Source organism: Calonectris borealis, chromosome 1 (genome assembly GCF_964195595.1).
Source record: "Calonectris borealis chromosome 1, bCalBor7.hap1.2, whole genome shotgun sequence".
NCBI classification, from domain to species: domain Eukaryota; kingdom Metazoa; phylum Chordata; class Aves; order Procellariiformes; family Procellariidae; genus Calonectris; species Calonectris borealis.
Window position 1 is genome coordinate 145,550,585 of NC_134312.1, and position 27,664 is coordinate 145,578,248.

The following is a 27,664-nucleotide window of genomic DNA, read 5'->3' on the forward strand; positions in this document are numbered from 1 at the left end:
AGAATCCTGGGTAAGTCTTACCTGTAGTCAGCTAGACTTGTCATCCGAAGAACAAAATTTTCTTTTTATTTCTCTCCCTCCCTCCTGTTTGTGCGCTTCTTCACAGCTGTTCAGATAGGGTGGGAGGTGCAGTCCCAGAGGCTCCTCACAGTGCTGGGCATGGTGGTTACCTCTCTGAATTGCTGAGGTCTGTCCTGTGCCCCTGCATCTCATTTAGAAGGAAATCTGCTTATACTGGGAGCAAAGGATGTTTGGGTCATTTTGGTAAGTTCCCTGATCTGGGCAAGGGGGAACCCTGCTGGTTGGGTGAGCTTTGCTGCACCCCTTACTTACCTACAGTGTGTGTGTCCTATAAGTCTACAGCAAAGCAAGTCAAGGTTTTATATGCATCCAAAAGTATTTCCATCAGAATGAGAACTGGAAATCATTGTACCTATGTTTTCCAAATATTAAAAAAATAATGAAATTGACAGCTTGACCACAAAAGCCATATAAATCCTTTAGAAGTGATTTTTGGAGTATTTGAGGATTTGTTGTGTTAACTAAAAGTTTTACCAACAGAATCAAATCTTGTAAAAGTTCTTCAGTTCAGCATGTGGTGGGGGTGAGTTAATGTCATCTTGTTTTGAAAGAGCATGGTAAGTGCAATGTATATGAGAGGATGAGAAGCAGGCAGGGGAAGGGAAGGACTGAGTCCATCTGGAGATAAGGATTTTCTTTTGCGAATTCACATATATGTCTTGCTACAGGTGTGTTTACCAGTGCTATTTACTAGCCTGCTAACGATCCTGGTACAGGAACAAAACCCATGATTGTGTTCTTATGGACCAGCTCTCACCCTTCTGGCTAAACATCTTCCTGTTATTTTCCAATGGGTGATAGGAATTTGTGTACCGGTGATACGCAACTTACTGTGAACCTATGAACCACAGTTTGGAAATCATGGTCACAGGTGCCAGAGACCAAAAATACTAAATCATGGGTGAGCCCACCTTCCTGCAAGTGCAGGCAGTAGCTCCAGGTCTTTTGATAACACCATTTTCCTGTTGAGGAAACTGTAGTCACTGTGCGTGATTTAGAAATAGATGTACAATTAAAGAGCCATCCCCATGTTCCCTTACAGACAAATGTATATCTAATCTTCTATAGTAATATATTAGGGCGCAGGAAAGGATCTCATGAAATTTATCCTTCTTGATCTTTACCTCTCTTGCTCCTCCAATATTGATTTTTTTCGCGCGGAGATGAATCTTATCTGGCTCTTCTTAGCATATATTTTAGCCAATGTACTTTAGGTGCACTTAAAATACTGATGTGATCTGTGTGACTCCTCTAGTATGAGTAATTACCCTTAAATCATTGGGACTACTCAACAGAATGCAGATAAAAACATGGATAAATCTTTGCAGACTCACAAGTTTGATTAGTTTCATTAGAATGAGAATTAGCTTTTAATGTAAATTGTTCTTTTGCTTGCAAAGAAAACTACTAATGATTAAAAAAAGATGAGACAAATCCTTTTTTTTCTGTAAAGAGGATCACTAAATTGGCATGTCTGTATGGTTTGTTTTAATGCATCTACTTAACTTAAATTGCTGAATTATCTTTCAGGGATAAGATTCCCAGGTTTTCTAAATTGTTCAAATGTACGCTGAGACAAGACTTTCCAAAGAATCTATTTAACAGAACAGGGGATTTATCTTGGTCGCTAAAATTACCTTTAAGAAAATGTTCTTGAGTTAACCGGGGCCCTTTTCGCAGGGAGGTAGATGTCCACCCTATTCTGGACTGAACATTTCCATCTGACTGCAGTGCAATCCTGCAGGTATTTTGTGGTTGGTGTGTGTATTGTCTCGGGCTGCCTGCCTGCCTATCAAAATGCCTTCTCATTTACCTTGCGTATGAAAGATCAGTACCTTCTGGACTCCAGCTTTTACTGCATTGCCTTAGGCTCCCCAGGCTCTGCGTGAGGAGGTCTGGACCATCCACAGTGGTCACGCGAATGACTTTGTCTTTCCAGAGCATCCTTCCCCCTGAAATAAGCCTGCCAGCCTTCTTGTGAGCAACATACTTCCTTCAGTCCTGCTCGCTGCGGGAAATGCAGGCATGTGTCTCTGAAGTGGGCTACGAATGAGATCCAGTGGTGTTCAGTGGGAATGCACCTGGCCTAGGTGTCCACCTACGCTGAACTGCATTATGCAGTGTAGTTTGGTCTATCAGAAATATAGTTTTTAAACTAGTGCAAAAGGACAGTGAAGTCTGGATTTTGATTTTGCAATTCTTTCATTTTCCTCAGCCTTTAAACAATGGATTGACCAGGCCCTTTCTCATTACAGTTACATGAAAGTGGCTTTTGCAGTTGGTAGACATTGGTCCAAACCACCTTCCTGAGCCCCTTACCTTGCAGGAAGATTTCATGCTGCTCTGTAGCTGCATGGGCAATGCTCCTCAGGTCAGTCCTGACATCTCCAAAAGCACAGGCTACTTCTTCCATCATGTCTCTGCACGTACAGGATGTGGCCACAAAAAAAGGCCCTTTGGTTGCCTTGGTCTCATCAGCACCAGTGCTACTTCCATGGGAAAAGCCTAACGGCATGGCTTTATATGGACCAAATCTGAACTCCTCCTTTGTGATCCACAGGATGGGGGTGAAGTCAGCTGTTTTCCGCTTAGGAATTAGTGAGTCTCAAAGGCCATCTATAGAAATGAGATGAATAGTAATTCTTAATTGCATGTAACAAATTACTTTTTGTTGCTATTTAAAAGTATGTTGCTGAAAAAAGAAGGGCATTCATTGGAATATAAAAGTGGTGGAAGGTAGTGGAAGAGAGGGGTAATAGAGTAACTAGACCCTGTGGCATTCATTTCATATTGCCTTTTGGTCCCTTTCTTTCTTTGATGTAATTGCTGGCTGTACCTCCTTTAAGTGGTCAGATAATAACATAATAATGTTATTATCTTCTCAGGAAAAAAAAAGGTTGGCTATTGTGCATTCATTATGTCGTGAACTTTTCATGAGAAGTTAGGCTGTGAAAGGAAGGTGATGAAACCAAGCCCTAGTGTTATTCCACTGAAGTTATATTTGGATTAATTTGGCCCTGGAATTTGCTGGTCGTTTAATATGATAGCCCTTGAAAGTATTTTTCTTTAATCTTTGTGCCTCATTAAGAAGATGCACCTCTGAGATAACAAAAAATAACATCGTCTTTGGAATGTGCTTGAATTTGTGTTTCATCAAGCAAAACTATTTCTCTCAGCATTTCTCCTGTCCCTCAGTTTCACTTACGTAATGCTCACTTATGTAAGAAAAAGTAAAAACAATCAACCAAATCCAACTCTTCCTTTGACCTGAATCTGTGGTCCCAAGATCAGTAGGAAGATTGGTTTGCAATGAGAAGGTCAGTGAGTTAAAAATGTCTATCGAATTATCAGTTTGCAGCAATACAACGGAGAGATTGCGATTGTATTTCTTGTTAGTTGGAGAAGTTGGGAGAGGATAAGCTGTTGTATAGTGAGAAGTCAATATGAAAGTGAAGTTTTGCCTTTAGCAGTGAGGGATTATAAATCTCAATTTTGATTTTTAATTATGTTGATGTATTGCTACTTTTAAAGGACATTTATGAAACTTAGAATTAGATGTCAAGAAGACATGGTTACTGTCTAAATAAGTAAAATTTATGTGACAATTTAAAAGCTTCTTCAGACAGGGGAAAAAGACTGAGGAAAAAAAGAACTTAAAACCATTCAAAACACATTTTTTCTGTGTCCAAAGACTAATTTTGTTCTTTGGCTATTAAAATAAAATGGGATAATCTTCTGTTCAACAGTCAAACAGGGAAAGCAGTCATTTTCACACCATAATTGCATGTTTGTGTAGGAACCATTCTGATTTTTCATCTCAATCACACAAACATTAGAGAAGAGTCTAGGACAGATAGATGACTTCACAGCAAACCGCCACATTCATCATTCTCATGTGGCTTCTGGCAATCTTGCTTGCTGCCTGAATGGTGACACTTCTGGCTTTCTTTCTGTTTCTTATCTGTAGTGAATGTTTCTGAGTTTTGATTCCCCATGAGGATCTTTAAATGCTATGACACTGCAGTGAACAAATAGTATTAAAGAAGTTTTAAAGTCACAACTTTACTAATTGATTTAATTGGGTTCATTTGGTTTTGAATATACTCTTTCAATCATTTCTTGCTAACATGGAGGCATGCGGCCGCAACACAGCTTGTCACGAGCAACCTGCGTAGGGGCATGGGACTGCTGAGACTCTCTTAGCTTAGATTACAGGTCCCTGCTGTTGCCCCTACTACATCACAAAATACCATTCAGAACCTGAAAAACTCAAAAGAGGCATAAGCAGCTCTGCAAACCTTTAGCTTGAACGGTAGGAAGTATAACAGAAAGACAACATTATGCACAATAGGCGAATAAATAAGTTATTGGAAACTACTGCTGCCCCCTTCTAACTCGCTGTTCCCCATTTCCTGGAAAAAAGCATCTTGGAGTGGTAACGGAAGGAAGGCAGAAATGTGGCTGTATGGCATAACTTAAGGAGAGTGTTTGGCTTCATTTGAGCAAAAGATGTGCGGTCAGCAAAAGACTGATTTTAACTTAGTTTTCACTGTTAATGAAACATACAGACACAGACCTCACTCATGATAAATTTCTCTGTGTTCAGTTATTTAATTTCTCTGTTGCTGTATACTATTCATTGTTTCAGTGCTTATTTCTTATAATTATTCACAATATCTCAGATTGGTCATGTACTCCAATTTCTGTTCTGTCATCGGCAAGTAAAACCATAGCACTCCCATGTAGCCACTCAACTGCTTTTTGATTCTGACAGGACATTTTGGTAAACAAAAATCCACCACTATTAATTTTTGTTTCTAAGTGCTCTGTTGAAAGAATTAGGGGGTACTAATTAACTGCTTCACACTTCTCCCACTGTCAGGCTAAAAACTGAACTCAGCACTCAGTGAAAAATTTGCAGTGTACCAACCTCCAAAGATCAAACCTTTCAATTGAGTTGCTGTGACATTGCACAAAACTGTTGAATTTTGCAAGCAGCTGCTCTCTTCCTAATGGTTAATAATATGGTTATGTGGGGTTCGTCTTCGTTAGACCTCTTAGGCCAATTGTGGAAAGATGCCAGTAACATACAGCCTTCAATCCTCTTTGGGGTTGGACAGCTGTTTCCTCATGTAAACCTCTGTTTAAACGGGGGAAGGCTTTTAACGTCAGCAATGATTTTTTTACATTATAAGGTCGAAAGGTTAAGCCAACCAGACAGCCAGACTTTGAAAAGAAATGTGTTGCACAGAGGCAGTCACAGTTGAGCAGGAGGGCATGCATGGGGCTTAAATAGCTGATGTGAGGAGTAGTTATCAATGTAAGCTGAAGCAAATAACTCAGTCACTCAGTATCCCTCAATTAAGCTTTTTCTTTGAAAAACTGTTCTGTGTGCTCTGCTCCTGGCCAATGTGCCTATGTATGGGTGGCAGCTCTGACATACTAAACAGTTTGTGGGAATCAGAACTTTGCACTAGCAGGTGGTCAAATTATACTAATTAGTAAGAATTCAGTTTTGTCCCCAATTTTCTGCCATGTAGGTGTGCAGAAGCTTTATGTGGGGAAGAACAATTGACAGTGACTGGGGAGAAGGAAAACAAAGCACTGGAAATCCACGGCCCTTACATGTATTGCTGCATCAGGTGGACATGTGCATAGGCAGCCACTGCGGCGCTGCTGTTGGGTGGTAAATGTCTGCATGATAACACGGCAGCTTTTCCATGGGCCCTGCGGTTGAAGGATCGAGCAAGAGAAAACCTGAAAGTGCAGCCAAAAATTGTTGAGAAAGGGAGTCATGGAGAGGAATCTGATGTTTGACAGTAAGTTTGGACGATTTAGCTTTAAGGCTTGAACCTCAGTGAGCCTGAGGCAGGGCAGGAGCCCATGAACTTTGCAGAGCGTAGGAGGAGAGAGCCCAGGACAAGGGCAGCTTGGTTTCACAGTCCAATCAAAAAAGAAGTAATGCCAGTGGGGTTCTCTTACTGTACATGTCCTGTAGGAGGTGGAGGAACAATCTCCTCTCTGCTCTGAGGGATAGTAAACACACAGCTCCTAACCCCTGAGTAAGTGTATGGGCCACCAGGCTCCAAGGCACTCTTATTTTTTTTTTCCTTTTCAATTTACCACTCTAAATAAATAATGAAACATCAATTGAAACAGCAACTGTAACTCAGGTATTCTATTTTTTAAGTAAATTTCTTGATAATCAATCAGCATTGTTTTGTTTATCTCCTCCTCTTGCTTCTTCTTCCAGTGACTATTATTTTGTTGAAAATATAAGGGCCTGAAGGAAGAGGAGAGGAAGGGTTTGCAGGCTACTGTCTTTCCTAGTAGGCAGGGTAGTCAGGTGAGAGCTTGGGTAGCTTAGTTCATACTGAGCATTTGCCCAAAAATACTGCCTCAGCCGCTGGCTATTGGAGAGCTGCTGCTGAGCATGGAGGGAGGAGAGAGGACTCTGAGACACAAGTGGAAGGAGAAGCATCTAGAAGGGGAGATATCAAAGAAATGCAGAGACAGTAGGAATAGTGAGAAGGATGAATGGAAACCCTTCTACGCAGCTACGGAGGGACACAGGGTGAAGCTGAAATACAGCGTGAAATACTGAGTGAGAGCAGGGTGTAGTGAGCTATGGAGTGAATTAGATGAAAGTAAGTTAATGCCATGGTTGTAAGCCAGACTCTGATGCAATCAGTCCTTAGTTATGATAAAAAATCCTAACTCCACCCAAAGCTGCAGTTAACAAAAGAGTACGAAACTGTCAGTCCCAAACCTTGAAGCGAGCCAGTGGAGTTAGTGGCACTCCTTGCTTACCCTGAATGCCTTGCACTAGTGAGTACATACAGCTTGATCTTACAAACAAAAATAAGACATGTTAACAAGATAAAAACTTGGAAGGCCATGATCCCTTAAAAAATAGAACAGTCCCACCCTGCAAGGGATACAGAAAGAAACCTTTCCTTCCTTTTTTTTTTTTTTGTTCTTTCATAGCTTACTGTTAGGAGCAGATGTTTTAGAGCATAGTTCTGCTTGGTGATAGAGATGTGTTTCAGTCTGCCCAACACTTTAAATATCGCTCCCATTAGAATTAATTAGCATCAGAGTGGTTTGTCGTCTTGTGTTAGAAGCACTGGAAATCATTCCTCAGCACAGCAAAAATTTCCAGGATAGTGGTGGTCATATATTTAAGAACTGAAGTTCATGTTAAATTGAATGTAGTTGATGGAAAAACAGATTAATGCAGATGGAAGAAATTAGCTAGTGAATTAAAAATAAATAGGGTCACAGTCTATAGTCTGGCAAATCATGGGGCTTTTTTTAAAACCTGCTATTCGTAAGGAGCTCAAGTGATTTACTCTCTGAAGTACAGCAAAAGCTGATAGATGAGTCACCAAAATGCTTACAGACAGTGACCAAGCAAGCAATTCTCTGCTTGATAGGTACTAACGGGACTGCAGGGGCAACCTGCAATAATTGTGCTAATGGACCAGCAGAAGTCAGAGACCACGCAGAGCTCTGTCCACAGCAGGTCGGACCTAAGTCAAGGACAGCACAGTGAGCTGGAGCCAGGTCTGTCAGAACTGGTAGGTTCAAAATTAATGCACTTGGGTTTCTTTTTTTTTCCTTTGCACAGGATTTCTTTTGGACAGGGTGAGACAGAAAACAGATTGGCAGTTACAGCAACTCACGGAAGATACTGACTCAGTACTATCTGTGAATTAGCGTCATTCAGAAGCAGCTGTGAAAGGCTGAAGGTTTTGCTCACACTTTCTGAAGTACTCCCTTTTCCATGCTAGTCGATAAGGACAGTAGACACAGTCCATCCGCCATTCACTCCCTGGTATCCTTGAGCAGAGTTTTTGTAAGGACTCCCTTGCCTCAAGTGAAGCTCTGGCAATGGTGGAGTGTGAAAGCATTTCTCTCAGATGGCCACGCTGGCAGTTATATTGAACTGGTATGTCTGGCAGGGCATTGCACTTGCTGTTTGAGGAGGAAGTGCTATGCTATTGATGAATTTATTGTAAGAAGTCTAATCCTGGATTGAAACAATAGTTCCTTGAATAGGGTAGGTAAATATATTGCAGTGACTTCTCCACCCACTTTTGTGGTCTTATATAATTTATTGTCTCTGCTGCTTAGAAAACACAAAAGTAAAAGCAGCTTCAAATATTCTTTTGTCTCTAATATTTCTAGGAGTGATAGGAGCAACTCCACCTCCCCAGCCACATCAATGACATGTGAGCTGCAATCCTCTTTAAGAGTCTGTTGACAGCTGGTTCATCATGTAAACCCCGTAGAGTGAAAAGCATGAACCTGAATTCAGTGAATCTGTCAGATGAAAGGATCGGTAAACCCAGAATGGAGCGTAACAAGGAATGCACTTCTGTTTTCTCTGATGTGTCTTTAATTGTGTAAGCTAAAACAGCAGGGCTACGATGTAATATTGTATAAATACACAGTTTTGTTGCATCCATTGACAGCACATGGCTTCTTCACCAAGATGCCCTGTGTACTGTACGGAGTGCCTCCCAATGCTTTCCAGAGCAGGCCAACAAGAGCAAATGCTCTACACAGAAGTGGCACAATGGAATTTGTACATTTTAGACAATGTTTTTGGCTTATGTCTACTTGGTGTATTGTAGTCTGTACCCAAAAATGAGCTAAGCCAGAACTGTAAGGAATAGTGATGTTTCAGAGTAAAAATTTTGAACATCAGCATGTGGAAGACTATTGCTTTTTACCACAAATAAAATAGCAACAAGCACCCATTACAAATCTGTCCATAGTTGTATAACAGTATTGAAGAGGATTATATGGCCAGAAATATTTCTATTAGCCTATTTTGACAGAAAACAGACTATCCTTGGCAAAAAAGAATGATAGATTGTCATGAGGATTTGTATGTATGGGTATCGTGCTAATCACAATTTTGAACCTATAGGTCTGTCAACAAAAGTTGAAAAATCTCCATTGATGTCATTAGACCGATCATGCTTTTCTTCAGCTGGAAATCTGATGTTTGTGGGGCAGAACACACAAGAGCTCCACACCAAAAGCAGGCAACAAATGAACCTATTTTTTTACAATTTAGAATAGGACTGATAATTTAATTTTCTTGATGTGTCAATCCAAGAAATGTTTTAGGCTCAAGCAGACAGGATGGAGAAAAGAGAATTTTGGCTCTTCGTACTTGTTAAACATTGTATGAATCTGGGGAGATTTACGTTGTACACATAATGCTTTGAGATTATCAAGATTAAGTATTGACACCAGCTTTCTTATATGTAATGGAATTTATTTACTTGTATGCAGAATTAGGAATCAGGATCCTACCCATGCTGCATATATATCTCTTCAGGAACGAGATCTTCCTGGTATCACGGTCTACATCACATTTAGTCTTCATTAACAAGAAAGTTGCAAGTAGGAGCACACCTTGTTCTGTTGAGTTTACAGTGTTTATTTATTGACCAAAATAAATTACCATATAAACTGAAATAACATTGCAGAGCTGAGATTTTAACCATACCTCTTACACTGAAGAACAAATGTTGATGGAGTCCATCCTTCCTTTCTAAATCAATGGCCTTTTTAAAATTTAATATGTCTATATGCTTTTGTCTTAAGTTAAAATCTGTTCTTTTAGCTCTGCCATGTGTCATGATATGGAAGTGATGAGGATGAAGAAAAGGCTGAGGTACTTAATGCCTTCTTTGCCTCAGTCTTCAATAGTAAGACCGTTGCCCTCTGCGTACCAGCCCCCTGAGCTGGAAAACAGGCGTGGGGAGCAGAATGAAGCCCCCATAATCCAAGGGGAAATGGTTAGTGACCTGCTACACCACTTAGACACACACAAGTCTATGGGGCCGGATGGGATCCACCCGAGAGTACTCAGGGAGCTGGTGGAAGCGCTCACCAAGCTGCTTTCAATCCTTTATCAGCAGTCCTGGCTAACCGGGGAGGTCCCAGTTGACTGGAAGTTAGCAAATGTGCCACTGACCTAAAAGAAGGGCAGGAAGGAGGATCCGGGGAACTACAGGCCTGTCAGTCTGACCTCCGTGCCAGGGAACATTACGGAGCAGATCAACTTGAGTGCCATCAGGTGGCACATACAGGACAACCAGGGGATCAGGCCCAGTCAGCATGGGTTTATGAAAGGCAGGTCCTGCTTGACCAACCTGATCTCCTTCTATGAGCACGTGACCCGCCTAGTGGATGAGGGAAAGGCAGTGGATGTGGTCTACCTGGACTTCAGTAAAGCCTTTGACACTGCCTCCCATAGCATTCTCCTAGAGAAGCTGGCGGCTCACGGCCTAGACAGGTACACTCTGCGCTGGGTAAAAAACTGGCTGGACTGGCCAAGCCCAAAGAGCTGTGGTGGACGGAGTTAAATCCAGTTGGTGGCCGGTCACAAGTGGCGTTCCCCAGGGCTCAGTATTGGGGCCAGTTCTGCTTAATACCTTTATCAATGTTCTGGACGAGGGGATCGAGTGCTCCCTCAGTAAGTTTGCAGAAGACACCAAGTTGGGCGGGAGTGTTGATCTGCTCGAGGGTAGGAAGGCTCTGCAGAGGGACCTGGACAGGCTGGATCGATGGGCTGAGGCCAATTGTATGAGGTTCAACAAGGCCATGTGCCGGTCTTGCACTTGGGTCACAACAACCCCAGGCAACGCTACAGGCTTGGGGAAGAGTGGCTGGAAAGCTGCCCGGAGGAAAAGGACCTGGGGGTGTTGGTCAATAGCTGGCTGAATATGAGCCAGCAGTGTGCCCAGGTGGCCAAGATTTCACATTGCATAACCTTAAAATAGTACAAAATGATTTTTTTTCTCTGTGACAATGTGCTATGGACTTCTGCTTCTCATAGACATCGTGTTTGTTTGTTTTTAAAACATTTATTTGTAATTGTAACCTACTTTTAAGTGCCATGACTCAAATGTGATTCCATTTTTTGGGCCTTAAAGCTGTTATTTTTGTGTAGAGTTCTGTGTTGATTCTTGAGGTGCAGAAGAGCTACCTATACATTAACTTTTAAAAACAATGTCTAGTTGTGGTCATTTTAGAGTCTCTCTCTCTTGTCTTTCTCTCTTTTTTGTTACTTTGCTTATTGCTCCGCTGCCCGGAGTATCCACTTACCTTTCTTTTTCCTTTGCCTTTCCATATTGTCAGAATATTCTTCAGTTTTCTTGCTATGTCACACTCTACCGATAATTTCTTTTTGCAGACTGCCTGTGCAGACTGTATTAAAAAGACATTTGTTAGTGCAGTGGCTGTTTATCTTGGCAACAGTTTCTGGAGTTGTTTTTTTCAAAAGATATATGTGAGAAGCTGTGTTTTGTTAGTACTGTACTTTATCCAACTTTCAGGCATCTGATGTGTGTTTCAGGCACCTCTTTTTCGGAGGTGCTGTTGATTCAAGAGCACTAAACCTTTTTGATCCGTTTCAGTTTATAATCAAATAGCTGCATAACTGCCTAGGCCAACACATAGCAAAGGGCAAGCTTTGCTTTTTTTTTGATGAAAAGCCTGTTTTTTCATGCTTTTTAAAATGCTAACAGTGTTTTTGATTGAAAATTAATAGATTATTCAGGTGTTATATCTGCCTGAAGAAACAAAACATTTGTAAACTTTCTTCTGTCTTTAACTGTCTAAATTATCTGTGCTCCATGGCATCTCTGCCAGGGTGGGACCAGTAACAGAGATCCTTCGTCTCAATTCTTCTGCTTTTGGAGGCAGTCATATCTGTTTTGCTTCTTTAATGGGGTTCATTTCTAAGGACCTGCAGTTTTTTTTCATCTGTGTCTTTGTATAGCAGCTTGGAGCTTTCTGCCTTAATGAGGGGAAGAAGACAGAAAGAAGCTGATGACAATGGGCAGCTATGTCAGCATGGGGTTTCCCTTTTTCTGCAGATAATGTCTTGCTGAAGAATTATTTTTTTGAAGTCAGGAGCACTGACACTTTTCCTTTTCTCTTTTCTTTTTCTTTGGGAGCACAGAATGAGGTTTTATTTATGTAACCTCATGTCTCCATGGCCAGAAATTTTCATGTGTATGCAATAGACCATATTAACCATATGGCTACTGAGCAGGATCCTATCTTTTTTTTGGTGATCAATGTCTAGGATTTATTTAGCTTTGGGATGGTGCTGATTTTTAGAACATGCATAGCAAAGGTGATGGCATTTCTCATCAAGACTATGTTATGTCAGGAGCAAGATGGAAGGAAATCACCTGTGTGAGACTATGGAGGAAGGGAAGCTGAAATGTCATCATTATTCTTTGTTTTTGCGATCAGTTTCCCCACCTGGGGAAAATATAATTTGCATGCTACTCTGCATGAGACAAGGAAATTCTCAGTGTCTTTGGAATGCATTATTTATAATCCTTGTGTTTCTTTTTTCCTGTGTGTTTTTTTTTTTTTCCTTTTTTTTCTTTAAGAATCTAAGTTGAATGTTTTTATGGACTCAGATCTTGTGTTTCAAATTCATCTCCCATTGGCGCTGAATCAAATATCTGTGTTTTAAAGCTGCTTGTTAACATAAATCAGATAGCTCCTTCTCTGACATTGTAGCCTTCAGGTACCTGTAGATATCTGAGGCCTTTCAAGGCAGAAGAAAGTTGTCTGGTAGCAAAACAGAACCCAATACTGTGGGATGAGTTTTGTGATGCTTGGAAACTGCATATGTTAACATGTTACAGTGATCTTAGTGAAGAGCTATTGCAGGGAAGGGCATCATCTTTGTGAGATAAAACTGCATTGATTCTTGAATGGTTTCACTGAATATTCTCCAAATGTGAGAGCAAATATTGTGTTATTATCAGCTAGCTTTTTATTCTGTTTGGTTTCTTTAATTTGTTCCTCTGGGATTTTCAGTGCTTCAAAATATTTTTGTCTCTGATATAACTCAAGGTGGAACGCAATGACAAGTGATGTGGATTTACTCTGTATTGGAAGTTACTTGTTAGGAAGTTATGAGGAAATCATGTTTGGAAGGATTTGTTCATAGTTCTTTTTGTTCCTAATCAACATTGAATAACTTTTTTGGTGAAAAGTCTTCTGTACTAAAAAGAGATTTCATCTAAGAGCAAATAAAAAGTACATGAAAAAAGTACTTTTTGGTACGCTGTAATATAGACATTGTTTGCGTGAGGCTTATATATTTTTTAGTGAATAACTCTTTCTGTTATCTCAAAGATAACTCTCCAAGTTCCTTGTATAGTCAACATGAGAGATGGGGAGAATGAAAATGATTTGAAGAGGTCTGTCTCTTGCCAGGGACTGTAACTATCCTGGACCAGACTTTTAGATGGCAAAAGTTGTATGAATAACCTCAGTGTCTTATACTCAGCCAGAATCTGAAAAGGAAACTTAAGTACCTCCATTATAATTAAAATAATGAAAAAATTAAATACAACGGAAGGACTGCAATTATAGTGAAAAAATACCCATTATTTTATGAACTTAATAGTGTTATTTCAGTATATGATAGCTATATCTCCCCTTACAAATTATTTATCTTAAAATTTTACTGTTTCTTCTCTGCCTACTCTGAGTGCTATGTCTCATGCCCTAGCTTTGGAGAGAATTTTAGCATTTTTGCTGGGTCCAGTCCATTGAGATTAAGACCTACATAAAGGCCATATCAGTTGTCCTAGTTATATTGTAATACCTTATGAGAACCCGACTATTTACCAGATATGAGGGTTCTTGAACTTGTCTTGTTTCATTTTATTATGACCAAAGGACAAAATATAAGTCCCAGCAAGCTTACAATAGTTGGGATCCATCATGTGCTTTTTTAAAACAAAGCTTTATTTTATGACAACTTAAATTTTTAAGCCCTGCAGTGGCCTGCTGCTTGCCTTCACCTCTTCTCTCTAACACCTCTCCAGGCACAGAAGCCAGTCACATTTTTTCACGTTGTTAATGATCTTTTCTGTACGTCTGTCTGGCTTTTTTTTTTTTACTCTAAGCAATGGAGACACTTTGTTTTTAGTGACAAAGTTTTTTTTTTTTCTCTAAAAGTTGCAGGTATGAATAATGTTACCTCCAAATTCTTGGAATGAAACATATGGAACTTTTAAATAAATGTTTAAAAAAGAAGAAAAACAGCTTCTTCATGATTTCATCTTTAAGTATAGCTCACTAATTACTCTTTTCAATCTCCAAAACTGGGGTGAGTGGCATAAGAGTATATTATAGGACTATGCAAGGCCAGAAGCATAAATTGCGACAGCCTGTCAGTACATCGCTTGGATTAAGGAAAATTGTATCAAAATAATCCCGTCTCATCATTGTGTAGGAAAGTGTTCCCTCATCTGGGAAGTGGGCAATGGTCTTCTTTTAAGAGTGCTTCCTTTTCTTGTACCATCCTTAAATTCAGCTAGTCTGAAAGTGAATCTTCATACTTCAACATATATTCCCCCAAACCTTTGAGACGACATCATATCACTGCAATGCTTGAAGAATAACCTTCTCTAGAGATGCTCACATCATCCAGTTGTTTCTCAGACCTATCTTTCTGTTCATGTTTCCGTCATCCCAGTACCCCATATTACATCTTTAAGATAGTCTGGTCAGATACAAAGTTATAACATTAAGTTGTCACCACTTCCTTAACTTTTGAGATTCTTGGAACTGCCTCACAGATTATGAAAGAATTGTGACCCCCCCTTTATTTGTCATAAATTCGGTTAGCATCAGAGTTGGTTAAGGTAAAAGCCCATCGTGAATGCCAAAGAGAAATGCTGGCATTTAAAAGCCAGGCTTGCAGAATATGCTAAAGTATTACAGGTGCAGCCATGCTTAAAGTGTTGCTGATAAATTGCCTCCCTGTAGCAGATTCATTTTTCAGTATGCCCTGCAGCATTTGAGAATAATAACTCTTAACAGGTTATCTGTGTAATCCATAGAGAAACTGGGGGTTTGGAATTTGGACCACTACTGATACTGGCTACTGTTGCCTATTTCAAATTTGCAGCTTGCTGGCAGCCGCCAACAGCTAAACAGTTTTGGCAGTACCTGCTTCTGAAATGTATTTTCTCCTTCAGACTGTCTGGATTTTTTGCATGTCTCTCCTGTAGCTTTCCAATTTTCTTTGCTGAAGCAGAAAATGGAGAGGAGGAAACAATAGCTATGCTTTCTTAGTGCAACTTCTCAGTCCTTCAAAGGGTAGGCTTTTTGGACCTGCCCCATCACTGTGGCCCGAGGGTAGTCATGAGGCTCTGAGTCCCCGTCCCATCCCCGCTCCCTTGCTGGGTGCTGTAAGACAGCCCTGGTCGAGGAGGGCATGGCCCTGGCTAGACCCACAACCACCCTCTGCTCCCGGCTCCCTCCCATTGGGCAGCCAGCCCTCATGGCGCCCTGACACAGGAATGAAAAATGTGTGGAGAACAGCTTAATCCTCTTAGGTATAGTCAGAGGAGCTTCGGGGCAGCTTAAGGATTAAGTACTTTCTTTCAGCTTCACCCACTGCAGTGGGGTCCTGGTGTGTCTAAGTTGTTAACCATGTCCTGATGTCTTCTTGCTGGAGACTTCCCTTGGGAGAGGCAGGCAAAGGCTCTTGAGGAAAAGGAGCTACCAAGTCCTGGAGGTATCTGAAAATTTAATTATCAGAGAAGTACAATAACTCTACAAAGCCTGATTTGATTTTAAAAAAGGAAATACAGGAAGCACTCTATTCTCCCAGCTATTTCTGAACTGAAAATTGCCCTACTTCTTAAAACAGCAGAATATTGCACAAATGAAGGAGGAGAGACTGCTACCACATGCTCTTGCAGGACATGTTCGCTCTCCAAATCCAGCAGAAGTGAATGAAGCAAGCACATTGTGTATGTTCTATATAAGGAACCATTTCTGTCTTGGAAAAGCTTGGCACACAATTCTTGAGCATGTTCTTTATTTGCCTAGGGTCTTGGCATGGCAGATGCTTCTCAATATGAGACCTGCCAGTTGGCTGTGCCTCCTGCAGTGTCTTGCTGTCAGGCAGTGCCAGCGCCGCGGTCCTCTGGGGAATCCTGTACAGTCCTGACTAACAGAAAATTAGGAAAGTCAAAGAGAAAATGAGTTTGTATTAAGTAATGCTTTCATTGCTAAATTTTTCTGACATCTTAATGGTGCATGCTTTTAAAGGGTCTAGAGGTTATTTGCTGATTTAGTTGAAGCTACATAAAGCAGTCATCAGAAAGCGTCTGGAGCCTGTTTAGAGATGTGAGCTCTGGAGTCTCTGATCCTTCCCTTGACTCTTAGTGTATCAGTTGACCATACTTCATTTGTGATGGGTAGTCATAACAGTTGCCCCATGACGTGCTACCATTGAGGAGAAAACATGACAGCGGGTTGTGTCGCTGTGTTGGCACATATATATCATGATGTTGACGGATGTACGTATACAGCTGCTTAGTACACAGTGAATGTTTAAAAGCTGAACGCTATGATGTTGGTCAATACAGCTTGTACCATGTAACCGTTGTCCAAAAGTGGACTTTATCAGAAACTGACAAATGCCAAATCTGGTGTAAGAATGTGTTTCAAGTGCAGCCAAAAACTGGTGTGGGGTTTTCTTTGCTTTTTGTTTTGTTGTTTTTTTTTTTTTTTTGTAAAAACCTCTTTGTTTTTCAATTTATTTCTGCATTGTGCTTGTTTACAGTTATGATAAGAGTAATCAGTTCAGTACATATGATTTGTATAAATGTTCTCTATTCAGGGAAGATGGTGCTTCTGAAATTAGGCTTTAGTCTATAAAAATGTAGAAATGATAAATTAAAGTCTTACGGCTGTCATTAGTCTCCTGCATGATCAATTATCTCTCATATTTTTACTCAGGCCTTCTTCTCCACTAGGAAAATTTCTTAAATTTTTATTATATTTCTTATAATCTCTTGGCTCGGTAGTATTCCTGGAATTTTGTTTAAGAGGCAGCCTCACACTTATAATGGTTTTAGTGATTACTAACTCAGGGAAGCATGCTAACTTTTATTTTTCCTGAAGAGATTCTGCTTTTAATATTTTATATAGTGAAATTTCCAATAAGTTATGTTCAAAACTGTTGATGTTCTTGCACAATATGTGTGCTTCCATATTCACATCTTCTTCAATTCTGACCAAATCCTTTCCATAGAAGTGAGAATTATTGCTTTCTCTTGTCATAGAAATAGCTCTTTTACTGATAGTTGCGTGCACGACCTAGCATATGGCAGATGAAGCATTAATTTAACTGATGTTTAAAATGTATGCTTTTTATTATAGGGAGTGAAAACTTAATGCATTGTGTGGCATGATTAATCTTTTCAATATAAGGCTAAATAATAGGTTCCAGGCAAACCTAGTGATTATTTTAAGTGTTTGCCAGGTAACTAGAATGAGTATGGTCTTTTTCTTCCCCACATTCCTGTAGGATTCTTGCTTCTTTTGGTGTCCTCTGCTGCAGTGTATTTGGGATTGAAAGGTTGCTTATTGCTGAACAACTGTTCCTACCACAAAGTCCTCCTTTTCCTTTGGTTTGAAGTGGCATGTATAAACACATTAGGAAATGCCTGAAAACGTGGTCAGGGGGCAGGTCTGGTGCTCAATGGCAAGAATAGAGTTCTCTCTTTGGACTCCGTCCAAAGTCCCCTCAAGACTTTGGAAGTTATCACCTGCAGGTAATGGAAGATAGCAGCGTATTGTAGGTGGAACCTGCAGCAGTCTTCAGCCACCGACTCAGAATAACGTCTGAGGAGTCATCAGCCCATCAGTGGGAGCAACTGGAGTCTCCCACATCTCTTCCTTTCCTCTCTTGCTCTCCCTGTACCTCTCCACATGTCCAGGAGGGCAGGAGAAGCCTGCTTCTCCTTAAACTGCCCAAATGAATGTAGGAGATTGAAGGTCTCTGCTATACAGCTGTAGAGAAGTACAAATTGCCACCAAAACAGTGTGAACCTTGCTCATGTGTGGGAGTACTGGCACAGCCACAGATTGTGGGGGCTTCTGCAATAGATGCCCAGGGCTTGCATTTGGACCCTTGTATTTTTAATGTTGTGGGTGAGATCCTTCTCCAGCTGCTGTCAGGCAGCTGGAGCTTCATCTGTGGACACCTCCATGATTTGGCAGAACCTGCTGTATCATCTGGGGTGTGGACAGCCCTCCTACAATGCTGATTCCTCTTCTGGGTTACTATGGAGACAGTCAGAAATTGTAATTGCTTGAAAGATTAACAATGGGAAACTATGACTTTGACTGCAAGTAACCAGCTCAGAAAACACACGCTTCCTCAGAACAAACCTATACACCTGCAGACAGAGCCAAAATCTGTATATATGACTGTCACAGCAGTAGTCAAGTGGCTAAGAACACAATTTTCTGTTTGAAAGATTTCTCTGAATTAAAAACAACATGTCCAGCTGTAGCAAATGTGAGAATGAATGTGGCCACACCTGTGATTGTACAGGAGGCAGAACATGCTCTTCTTTTTCTGATGTCTACGTGGATCTTTCCATATGAGTGGTACCTCGTAAGTCTTTGAAGAAGTCCTTGTCAAATACTTCTTTCCACCACTTTTAGTTTCAATTTTCTCCCATCACTTTTGAATGAAAGGGAAATGAGAATGTTAATTTGTTGTATGAAGATCTATGTGCATATCTACATATAAATGTATACATATGTAAAGGAATTATTTAATGTCTCTTCTCATATTTCATGTATAAAATGCTAATGATTTTTGAGTCTGAATCATGAGAGAAGAATACTGGACACAACTGGTGTCTGGCTTACCAGCTCCTCATATTGAGGACAATTTTTCTGATCCTATGAACGGGTCTGTCCACAATGGGCTAATGAGCTGATCTGGTGATTAGCTCCTTGGTAATGTTGCTGAATTGCTCAGCAGAGAGAGATTGCACTCCATTCTAGCATATAGATATAACCGAAGTTTCTAGAACATTTGATTGCAAAGAAACATTTAAAGTGTAAACTGATCCTAGGTTTTGAAATGTGTCACACTGATATCTTTCCCTTATTTACACAGTGTCATAAATGCCAGCCACTTGCAGGGCTGAGGAGCACCAAGAATGATGCTGAGAGGGTTTTTGAGCACTGCGGACTTGCTCCTCTAGTAACAGGGGGTCTTTGGGCCTTCCTAGGTTTTGCTTGCAGATGATTTCTGTCATCTTTTGATGAAGTGGATGACCAAATCGCACCAATAGTGTCTCTGCAGAAATATGAGAGGCACAGAGGGGCTTGCATTAGGCTCTCCCTTCAGGGATGACTTTCATTTTTATAATCCATGCTATTTTTTCCACGATGGTTTTTCAACTTTTCTTTCTAGAGCTTTCAGCCTTCAAGATTCTTTTATGCCCTAATTAGCTTTATTGTTTATATTACTCTCATTCTCTAATTAGAGTAATCACATCACAGGGGAGTTGAAGCTCTTCTGCTTTTTTTCTAATTATTTTTGTTTTGTCAAGCCTGGCTGTTTCCTGCTGCTTATTCTTGTCCATGTGTTTTTACTCTCTGCAAATTGATGTTGTCATGTGGTAATTGTTTTCACTTTATTGAAGACCTTTTCCGTTTTTACTGTATTGGCCATTTTTGGCAATCTGTGACGCTCTACATTTCCATTGAAAAGTGGCAAGACCTATACCAGCAAGTGAGGATAACAAATGTGCAAAGAGAAAGTGAAGGTGATGTCTTTAACTAGCCTTCTGGATCCTTCACTTCAGGTTCTGTCATTTAAACCACCTTCCACCAAACCTTTTTCCTCTCTTTCTGGTTGCCATTGCTGCGGTTGCTTTGCCTTTCAGCACTCCTTGCAGACTAGTGACTCGCTTACACTAGTGGTGAAGACTTCCTGAGGTGGGAAAATGTCAGTAGATATATGTATGCCTACGTAACACAAAGCAGTGTTGGTATCAACCTCTAACAATTGGAAGAAAAGAGAAGTTTTGTAGAAGGTTTTCTGGTTACTAATCTCAGATTTTGCACATGTAAGTTGAAAAGAAGAAAAATAAGTGTGGAAATGTTAATGGTGGGCGCAATGTGAGGTTAGATCAGAACAGCATATAATATATATTGTTTGGAGCCTTTTTTGTGGAACAAGTGGCATCATTTTGTTTAACAGAGAAACAGATAATCAGTCTTTGCGTCAGTTAAATTTCTGAATGTACAAGTTCAAGGTCCATCATCAGAATTTTTATTAAAATTGTCACCTTTGGATGCAAACTTTGAATGTGGTGGGATGTCGGGATTAGCCGGGAGCATATCAGTAGTGCTCAGTGAGAACGCATTTAAAGTCCTGATAGTGTTTTTGCTATCCTTATGGATTTCATTTTCTAAAAGCTCTAGGTAATCTTTTACATCTAAGGCTATGATGAGATTAGAATAGCAGTTGCTTCAAAATGCCAGAATTTCTCCACTTAAACTTGTTGTGTGAATGATATTCTCCTATTTAAAAAAGGAAGCACTTTGATAGCTTCAGAGTATGCAATTATCTCCTCACAGGTGTACTGTCAGTGCAATGTAGTACCTGAATTGTAATCTGCCCAACATTTGACCTGAGGTACTGGATAATTCAGCCTCTCTAACTCATTCATTCTCTTCTGCTGAGACTGCAAATACGGTGCTTACAGCAGAGTTTGAATGAGCATTGTGGCCACTCAAGGCTGAAATAATTGTATCCAGATATTCCACACCTAGCATGGCTTCTGAAGGGTAACCCTACTAAACAAGCAAGCTGAAGCATTAACTGGAGGTTTTAATTTTGCAAAGTCTGGATTCATGCATACCTTTACAAATTGCAAGAATTTCCACTGTCTTCCATTGTGTTATAAAGCTAAATACACAGATCCTTCTTTTTGGACTAGCCTTACATTTAGAAGATCGAATTACCAGTCACCTTTGTATATTTATTTAGTTGTCTATGATTTTTATAATTTCTTTCCCTTCACAGTCCAGCAATAGCAGAAGACAGGTTTCCTCTAAGTGTCTCTGGGAGTAATGAGATCTGCATATTGGCTGTATGTCTAGGTTTCCTCGGGACTTTCTGGTGGTGGATGACTGCAGTTTTGAATGGAATAAATCTGAGCGCGTCTGAATAATGGTGGTTTTGATGGGAAATGTCTCTGGAAGAGCCGGGTCTTTGGGAGTGCTCTGAAATAGCTCAATTATTTAATCTCTGCTTGACTCTTTTCAGCTGTTTCTTAAGCTTTGGGGTATATATTTTAGTAAAAGGCTTCTTAACAATGCTAAGTTGCAATACAGCAAGAGGTAGCTTACTCTCTGTTAATTATCTGCAGCACCAGGACCAAGACTTGACAGCAACTGTTTGGAAAGGATTGTGCTGCAGGAATGAAATACTTGTACTTCAGATAAAGCTTTCTTCCCTAATACGAAGGGTGCTGAGGTTGTTGTAGAGATTAGAAGATTTCTGGTGATCCATGTCTCAAATGTCATTTATGGGACAGAACTGATCCTATTATTTTATATTTTATGAAGTATATTAATGTGAACTTATATGAATATATATAATTATTTACCTTAAGAATTTTGCCTCACTAATATTACAGTGCAGTTGTTCCACTGTAAATTTAGGTGTCTAAAATATAAGCATGTGAGTGTGAGTTGGGTGTCTATTGCTCTTCTGGCATTCAGAGGGAAATTAATTGACTATTTTAGATGCTGCTTTTAGGATAAGATAAATTTATCTTATTTTATGCAGTAGAGTCCCCCATGACTATAAGGAAGTAACTACCATGACTAGTTCAAACTTAAGAAAACCTTAATTTAGGTGAACACCATTCTTAAAGAATAGTTAGATGGACTTGTAGCAAAATATTCTGTAGAACTGTAGTGAATTATTGTACTGCAAACTTACTGTTCTTTTTTTTTTTTTCTCTCCAAAGATATCACTCCAATTTTTCCAAATTATTCAGCTCAAGGTCAAAAAACACTGGCTTTACAGAGAAGACACCACTACTGAAGGTTTCCTCAGAGCAAAATGGGTGAGTTACTTTCATTTTACTCAAAATATTTTTTTCCTAAGCTCTCTTCTATTTAATTGTGCATGGTTCTTTCTTATATCCTGACACCAAACCTGCTGGGAAATAAAGTGAATGGCAGGGGTTGTGAGCAGAGAATTACTCTGGAGGAGCCTGAGTGGAAAGAAGGGGCTGTAAATGGGGAAGGGAAAATGTAAGGTCTGAGGTCAGAGTGATTAGAGAGCCCTAAGGATAGGCAACTGCAAGTCATGTGCTCTCACTTTCTCCATGTGGTGTTACATTAGGTTCTTTCTTATATCCTAGAAGACACAGCAGAGGTATAGGCAGGGTCCTTATAAGGGGTTTATACACCAGATCCTGAGGTACATCTGCCTGGTGCATCAGAGAGCTGGTTCTCCCAGGTGCACCTAAATGGGATCTTTGGTTTTGCTCCCTAGTTTACCCAGTTGTGTCACCAAGGGGAGCTCAGTCTGTAGTGAATAAATCTCTTCCTATGAATTTTTCCATAAAAATCTCTCACAGTGAATCTAAGGATATGCAAGGGCAGTTGCATCTACTATCTGTTGAAATAAACCACTGTTTTGTTTTATTATGTTTACTGAAAATGTGTGACAGGTTGCAGTGCATGGCTCTTCATAATCCAGATTTTACCACAGATGATGATTCATGGGACAACAGCTCTGCAGAATTTGAGCAAAGGTTTCAACTGGGAAGTGAAATGACAAGTTTGTCCAAATCTGCTTCTTCTGAGAAATACGAAATCTTGGACAACCTTCATGTCAAGTTCAATTTATCAAAGATGAGGTCTGAATTCAAACTTTCATTTATTTCTTTTTCCATTCCTTTTTTTTTTTTATTTCTGCAGGGATTAGTTTTTAAGTATAGATGTCCAGAAAATGATTTATTTTCTGCAAATGAATAAAATAACACTCCATATTTAGGCCCTATCTTGCCATTGATAGTTTATAAATAAACCCTGGTGAAATTGATTACAGCCTCTACCTAATGATCAATAGTCCCTTGTTCTTACAAGCATCAATCATAGCACCTATTCTAAATTTGTTAATAAATACCTTCTATATTGCTTTTAACATTTCTTTGAAACCATTTCTTAAAAACCACTTGGTTGATTCCATAGCTTTATTCCTCAGTGTTTTCTTGCTTTTATGAAATACTTGACTTTAACTAAAATATGTATTTAACAGTCTTTCTGTAGTCATTATAATAGCTTTTCACATATACACAATGCAAAACCTAACTGAGCATTTTTCTATCCTTAAGTACATCAATATATTTCCCTCTTTACCTCAAAGTAGTCTTTTACCTCATTTAGGCATGGAGGAAATTGAATCTGTTAATATATTAAAAGATACCAATGCGATAAGAGCTTAAGTTCAAATTTTCTCAGGATATTTTTGCCTGGGATTTAACTAGCAAACCCTTTAATCTTGGATACTAATTCTCTCTGTCCCTTCCAGAATTTCAACACTTTTTAGTAGTTTGGTCTGGCCCCTGCTCTGCAGATTTGCGTGGAGCACAGCACTGCATGTCCACATCTCCGTGTTGATCCGCGGAGTCTTTCCAATGAGATTTCTGTGCATCTTTTCCCAATCTGTACATTGTCTTAGCTCATCACTTCACAATTGTTTTCCTCCTTTCATCGTGCATACGGTGTTGTGTGGAGTGCCACTCTTCTGCACTGCTGCTGAACAAATGGAGCAGGAGAATTTCAATGGCTGCAATTAGCGCAATATGAGCAGATGTGAAGAAGTTTGGCAGGCGTCTTTCTTCATGCTCGCGGTAGCTTTCCATGGTATTTGATGGAACAAAGGCATCGAGCGGGAGTGTAGAATCCATTGTTTCCAGTACAGCGTAGGTTCATAATCTGGGGAGTAGTGCATTTCTCTGGCAGAACTTCCCGTGAAATAATTTCATTGCTATAGTGCGGGTTGTACATATGGGGCCAGCTCCTTGGCTGTCGCAAATCAGCATAACGCTGCTGAGATAATAAATGGAGCTAAACTGCCCGACACCACATGCAGATCAGACTAAAAATCATTTCGTTTAGAACAAGGGGTGAAATCCTTCATAGATTTATACTTCATGCATTTCCAACTGAAGTCAAATAGAATTGCGCTGGAGGCATATATCAGCGCAGGATTTGGCACAGGGTTTGTACTTGCATCGCTGTGCCAGATTAGCGTGGTAGGAAGAGACAGATTGCAAACCACAGGCGAGTCAAAGACTGATCAATTCTCAACTGTAAGCTGTTAAAAGCGCTGCTTCCCTAATACAAAATGCCATGAAAACAAACAGATGGGAGGAAAAGAGCCTTCTAAGTTCTACATTTAATAAAATAACCATTTCCAAAAGCTTTTTTATTATATCTTGCCAGCTCCTTTAGATGAGTTTCTGTTATTTACAGGCAAGTGGTTATGAATTTATAAAGGCTTAATTAATGCTTTTTGATTTCTTTTATGTCTTAAAATCAAGTTATTGCTGTTTCTTGTTTCAATAATAATTTGAATTATTATTATTAAAAATGATAATTTGGAAGTGCAAACAGAAAACATCAAGTACATTAAAACTAAACCAGTCTGGACTGGGCTTTAATAATTCGTAACATAACAGATTCTCAAAAATACCAAAATAGAACTGTAATGTAGAGATGGGGAGAATAGACAAGTAGGACAGAAGATACATGACTAAGCTCGCACTAGGTATTTTCCATAAATCACACAATACCAAAAGAAGTTATCAGTCGTGAGGTGCTGATAATGGCTTTTGTTGTCGTTCCTCTCTTTTCAAGCCTTTATTATCCTCTTCTCCCTCACTGCCACCTTGTTTTTCATTAGAGCAAGGCTACCCAGCATTTGTGGAAGAAGCCATCTACCTGGCTTCCCCTCTTCCTCTCTCTTCTCTAGATTTTCACACTGTGCAAAGTTTGCGTAAAGTCACTACCACTTGTATTTCACAGGATATTGTAGCCCTTTTGTACCAGTTTGTCTGTGGCAACATATTTTTATTAGCTGCTGTGTTTTTTCCTGCCTGTTTGGAGAATTCTAAAGAGGAAGGGATCTTTAGGCAAAAACGTTTCTAAAAAATGGGTCTGCAGTCACTCATGCTGTTTTCAGCCAATGAACTTGATTTAGGGACTTATTTCCACTGTGGTTAAAAATTATTTCTGACTCTTTTCACACTACTCTGCTTTAATATTTTTATTCTATAGCACTTGTCAATGCAGCTATTTATTGCACTGTTCCCTTCTCAACTAATTATCCTAATAACTTGAAATGTTTTCCTTCTTGCTTGTCATCAGGCTTAAATCAAACCTTACATTTGTCATTCTGCCAGAAAAGCAATGTTTGAATGTTTACTTTTGAAAAAATGGAATAAGAACATCAATGCCTTCAATTAATGAAAGGATGTAATAAGGGCAAATCATCAAAAAGAGTTCTGTAAATTAAGATATCTGTGTAACATACTGATGGGCAGCAAGAAAATAACTAGTTAAGAGTTGCCTTTAATGGTAAGATTAAAAAAATGGTAATTTAAAAGTGCTAAATCTTAAGATTTCTTACTCGAGAGCATGTATTTTCAACATCCACATTTTAATTTAGAGTTATTCTTGCTTAACACACTCAGTAGTAAGCTCTGACACTTCAGAAAATTTGATGACATCAAATCTCCAGAACTGGGCATTCCTTCAAAGGGTGCAGATGTGCTATGGAAAAAAAAATCTAATTTTGCTAGTTGGTTTATCTAGAGATGCTTATGAAGTATATTTGGTTTAAAGAGACACTGTTAAACTCAGGAGATTCTTAAAGCTTGTTCTCGTCTTCAAACTGTCTTTTCCGAACACCTTTCAGGATGTATATCAGAAGTCCAGTTTTGAGGATGTCATTCATGACACCACCCCTCTATGCAACAAGCTGTGCTTTCTGCTCAGCCATGCCACCTCCCTGCGGTGGCAATGCTCCTTTGCATCCCTGGGAGAGACCAGGGCGAGCTGATGGGGCTCTGGGTCTGTTGGGGGCTGGCAGTGGCAGAGAAGTGGCTCCAGGTCCCAGCGCCAGCTCATGCTGCAGCCTGAGGGGTAAAACCTCCTCCCCGTGCAATGAGACCTGGCTGGCAGCAGACTTGGGGCAGGAGGCCCTTATAGTCACTGAGGCTTCCCAAGCCCTGCTGACCCCGCGTAGCGGTGTCCATACTCTGACGCGGTATATTATAAGTGCTCACCATGATGCTTCTGAAATGTCAGAGCTATTAAGAGAACAGAGAATATTTGTTTTAAACTAGCCGTGTAGTAAACACCTGTTTCTTATATTTCAGATGCTGTCTAAAATTCCTAAAAGTTTCAGGCCTTTTTATCTTTGTAGTTGTCTGCTCTGTAAGTATTGAACTAGCAACCCTTCCTGCCCCCCCCCCAATTCCTTGGAATTAGTTCAAAATGAGGTGTGATATTTGGTCTTAGCTAATAAAAAAATGTCTCGAGGGTGGGGGCAAGATGGCAAAAAGTGAAAATACTGTGCAGGCCCTCATGCCTGATCAGACCACTGTTTGGTGCACTAGCCACCACGCTGGACAATGTGGTAGGGTAGGCAGTTGAGTTTAAGGAGGCAGCTTAAACTCAAATTTGTATGTCCTTAATGGTTGCTTGTTGAATTTAGGATGAGTCTTTAGATACTGGCTAACACCTGGGGAATGTTCATAGGAAAAACTGTGCCGGGGAGGATGACAGCGCTCCATGGTGTGAAAGGCAGAAGGCCACAAGGAGGTAGGCAGCTCCCTACTGGGGCTGCCAGAGTGCTGCCCTCTGCTGCCGAAATCTTCAAAATCAGCAAAATCTTAGACTGCAAGACGTGAGAAATATTTCAAAAAGTTGGAGTTTATCCTTTTAGCTGCTGTGAGGAACCCTTTTTTGGCCAGCGGGGCTTCTGTATCAGAGACAAAATGGATGACACACTTTATTTCCTCAGATGTGAGTGTTGCTTTCCAGATAGATCCTTAAGATTACAACTTTGTCTTAAGAGACACTTGGATAAAATACATTGAATATGTGACTTTGGCAGTAAGTTTACAGAAAGAATATTAGTCATCCTTGTTAAGTATCCCAGGGCTGCTTTTCAGCTGTGTTGGAAACATACTTGAAAATACTGAAAGCAATCTTACAATTTAATGTACAGTTTGAAAGAGCCTTATTTAAGTATTTTAGATAGGCTTAGCAGGTTTTTTTCAGTTTTTGTGTTATTAATGAATGTTTGGTTTTTATCCTTGCCCTAGATTTTATTTGGCATTTATCCAGATCAAGGTGTGTCCTGGCAGATGTTGGCTGTGTCACCTCTGGAAAGCTTCTGTATCCTTCTTTAATTGTAAAAAAAAAAAATGGAACTGAAGATTCATTGATAAACTGGTTGAAAGGGTGGGTGTTTTCTGACTTATACCCTGAGAGGATTGGGTGTCCTCAGAGCCTGGGCTCCATGTAGACATGTCCTTCGATGCAGGCCACAGTTGTGCTTCCTAGCCAAGTCATACTGAATGGCTCCTGTCTGGGGCACCTTCTGGTGTCCATCCACTCCTTCTATCCAGTCTCTGCATGAAGCCAAGAGTGTGGAAGT

The 27,664-nt window shown here is 40.0% G+C and overlaps 1 protein-coding gene across 1 annotated transcript in view; it reads left to right on the forward strand.

The window, feature by feature from the left end:
- The window catches only part of OCA2 (OCA2 melanosomal transmembrane protein), a 192,438-nt gene that overhangs the window by 1,349 nt on the left and 163,425 nt on the right, over positions 1-27,664 (forward strand). Inside the window, exons 2-5 of the mRNA XM_075136354.1 lie at positions 21,951-22,049; positions 22,662-22,850; positions 26,379-26,436; positions 27,330-27,402. Coding sequence (XP_074992455.1) covers positions 21,951-22,049; positions 22,662-22,850; positions 26,379-26,436; positions 27,330-27,402 — 419 coding nt within the window. The remainder of the gene's footprint in view (positions 1-21,950; positions 22,050-22,661; positions 22,851-26,378; positions 26,437-27,329; positions 27,403-27,664) is intronic.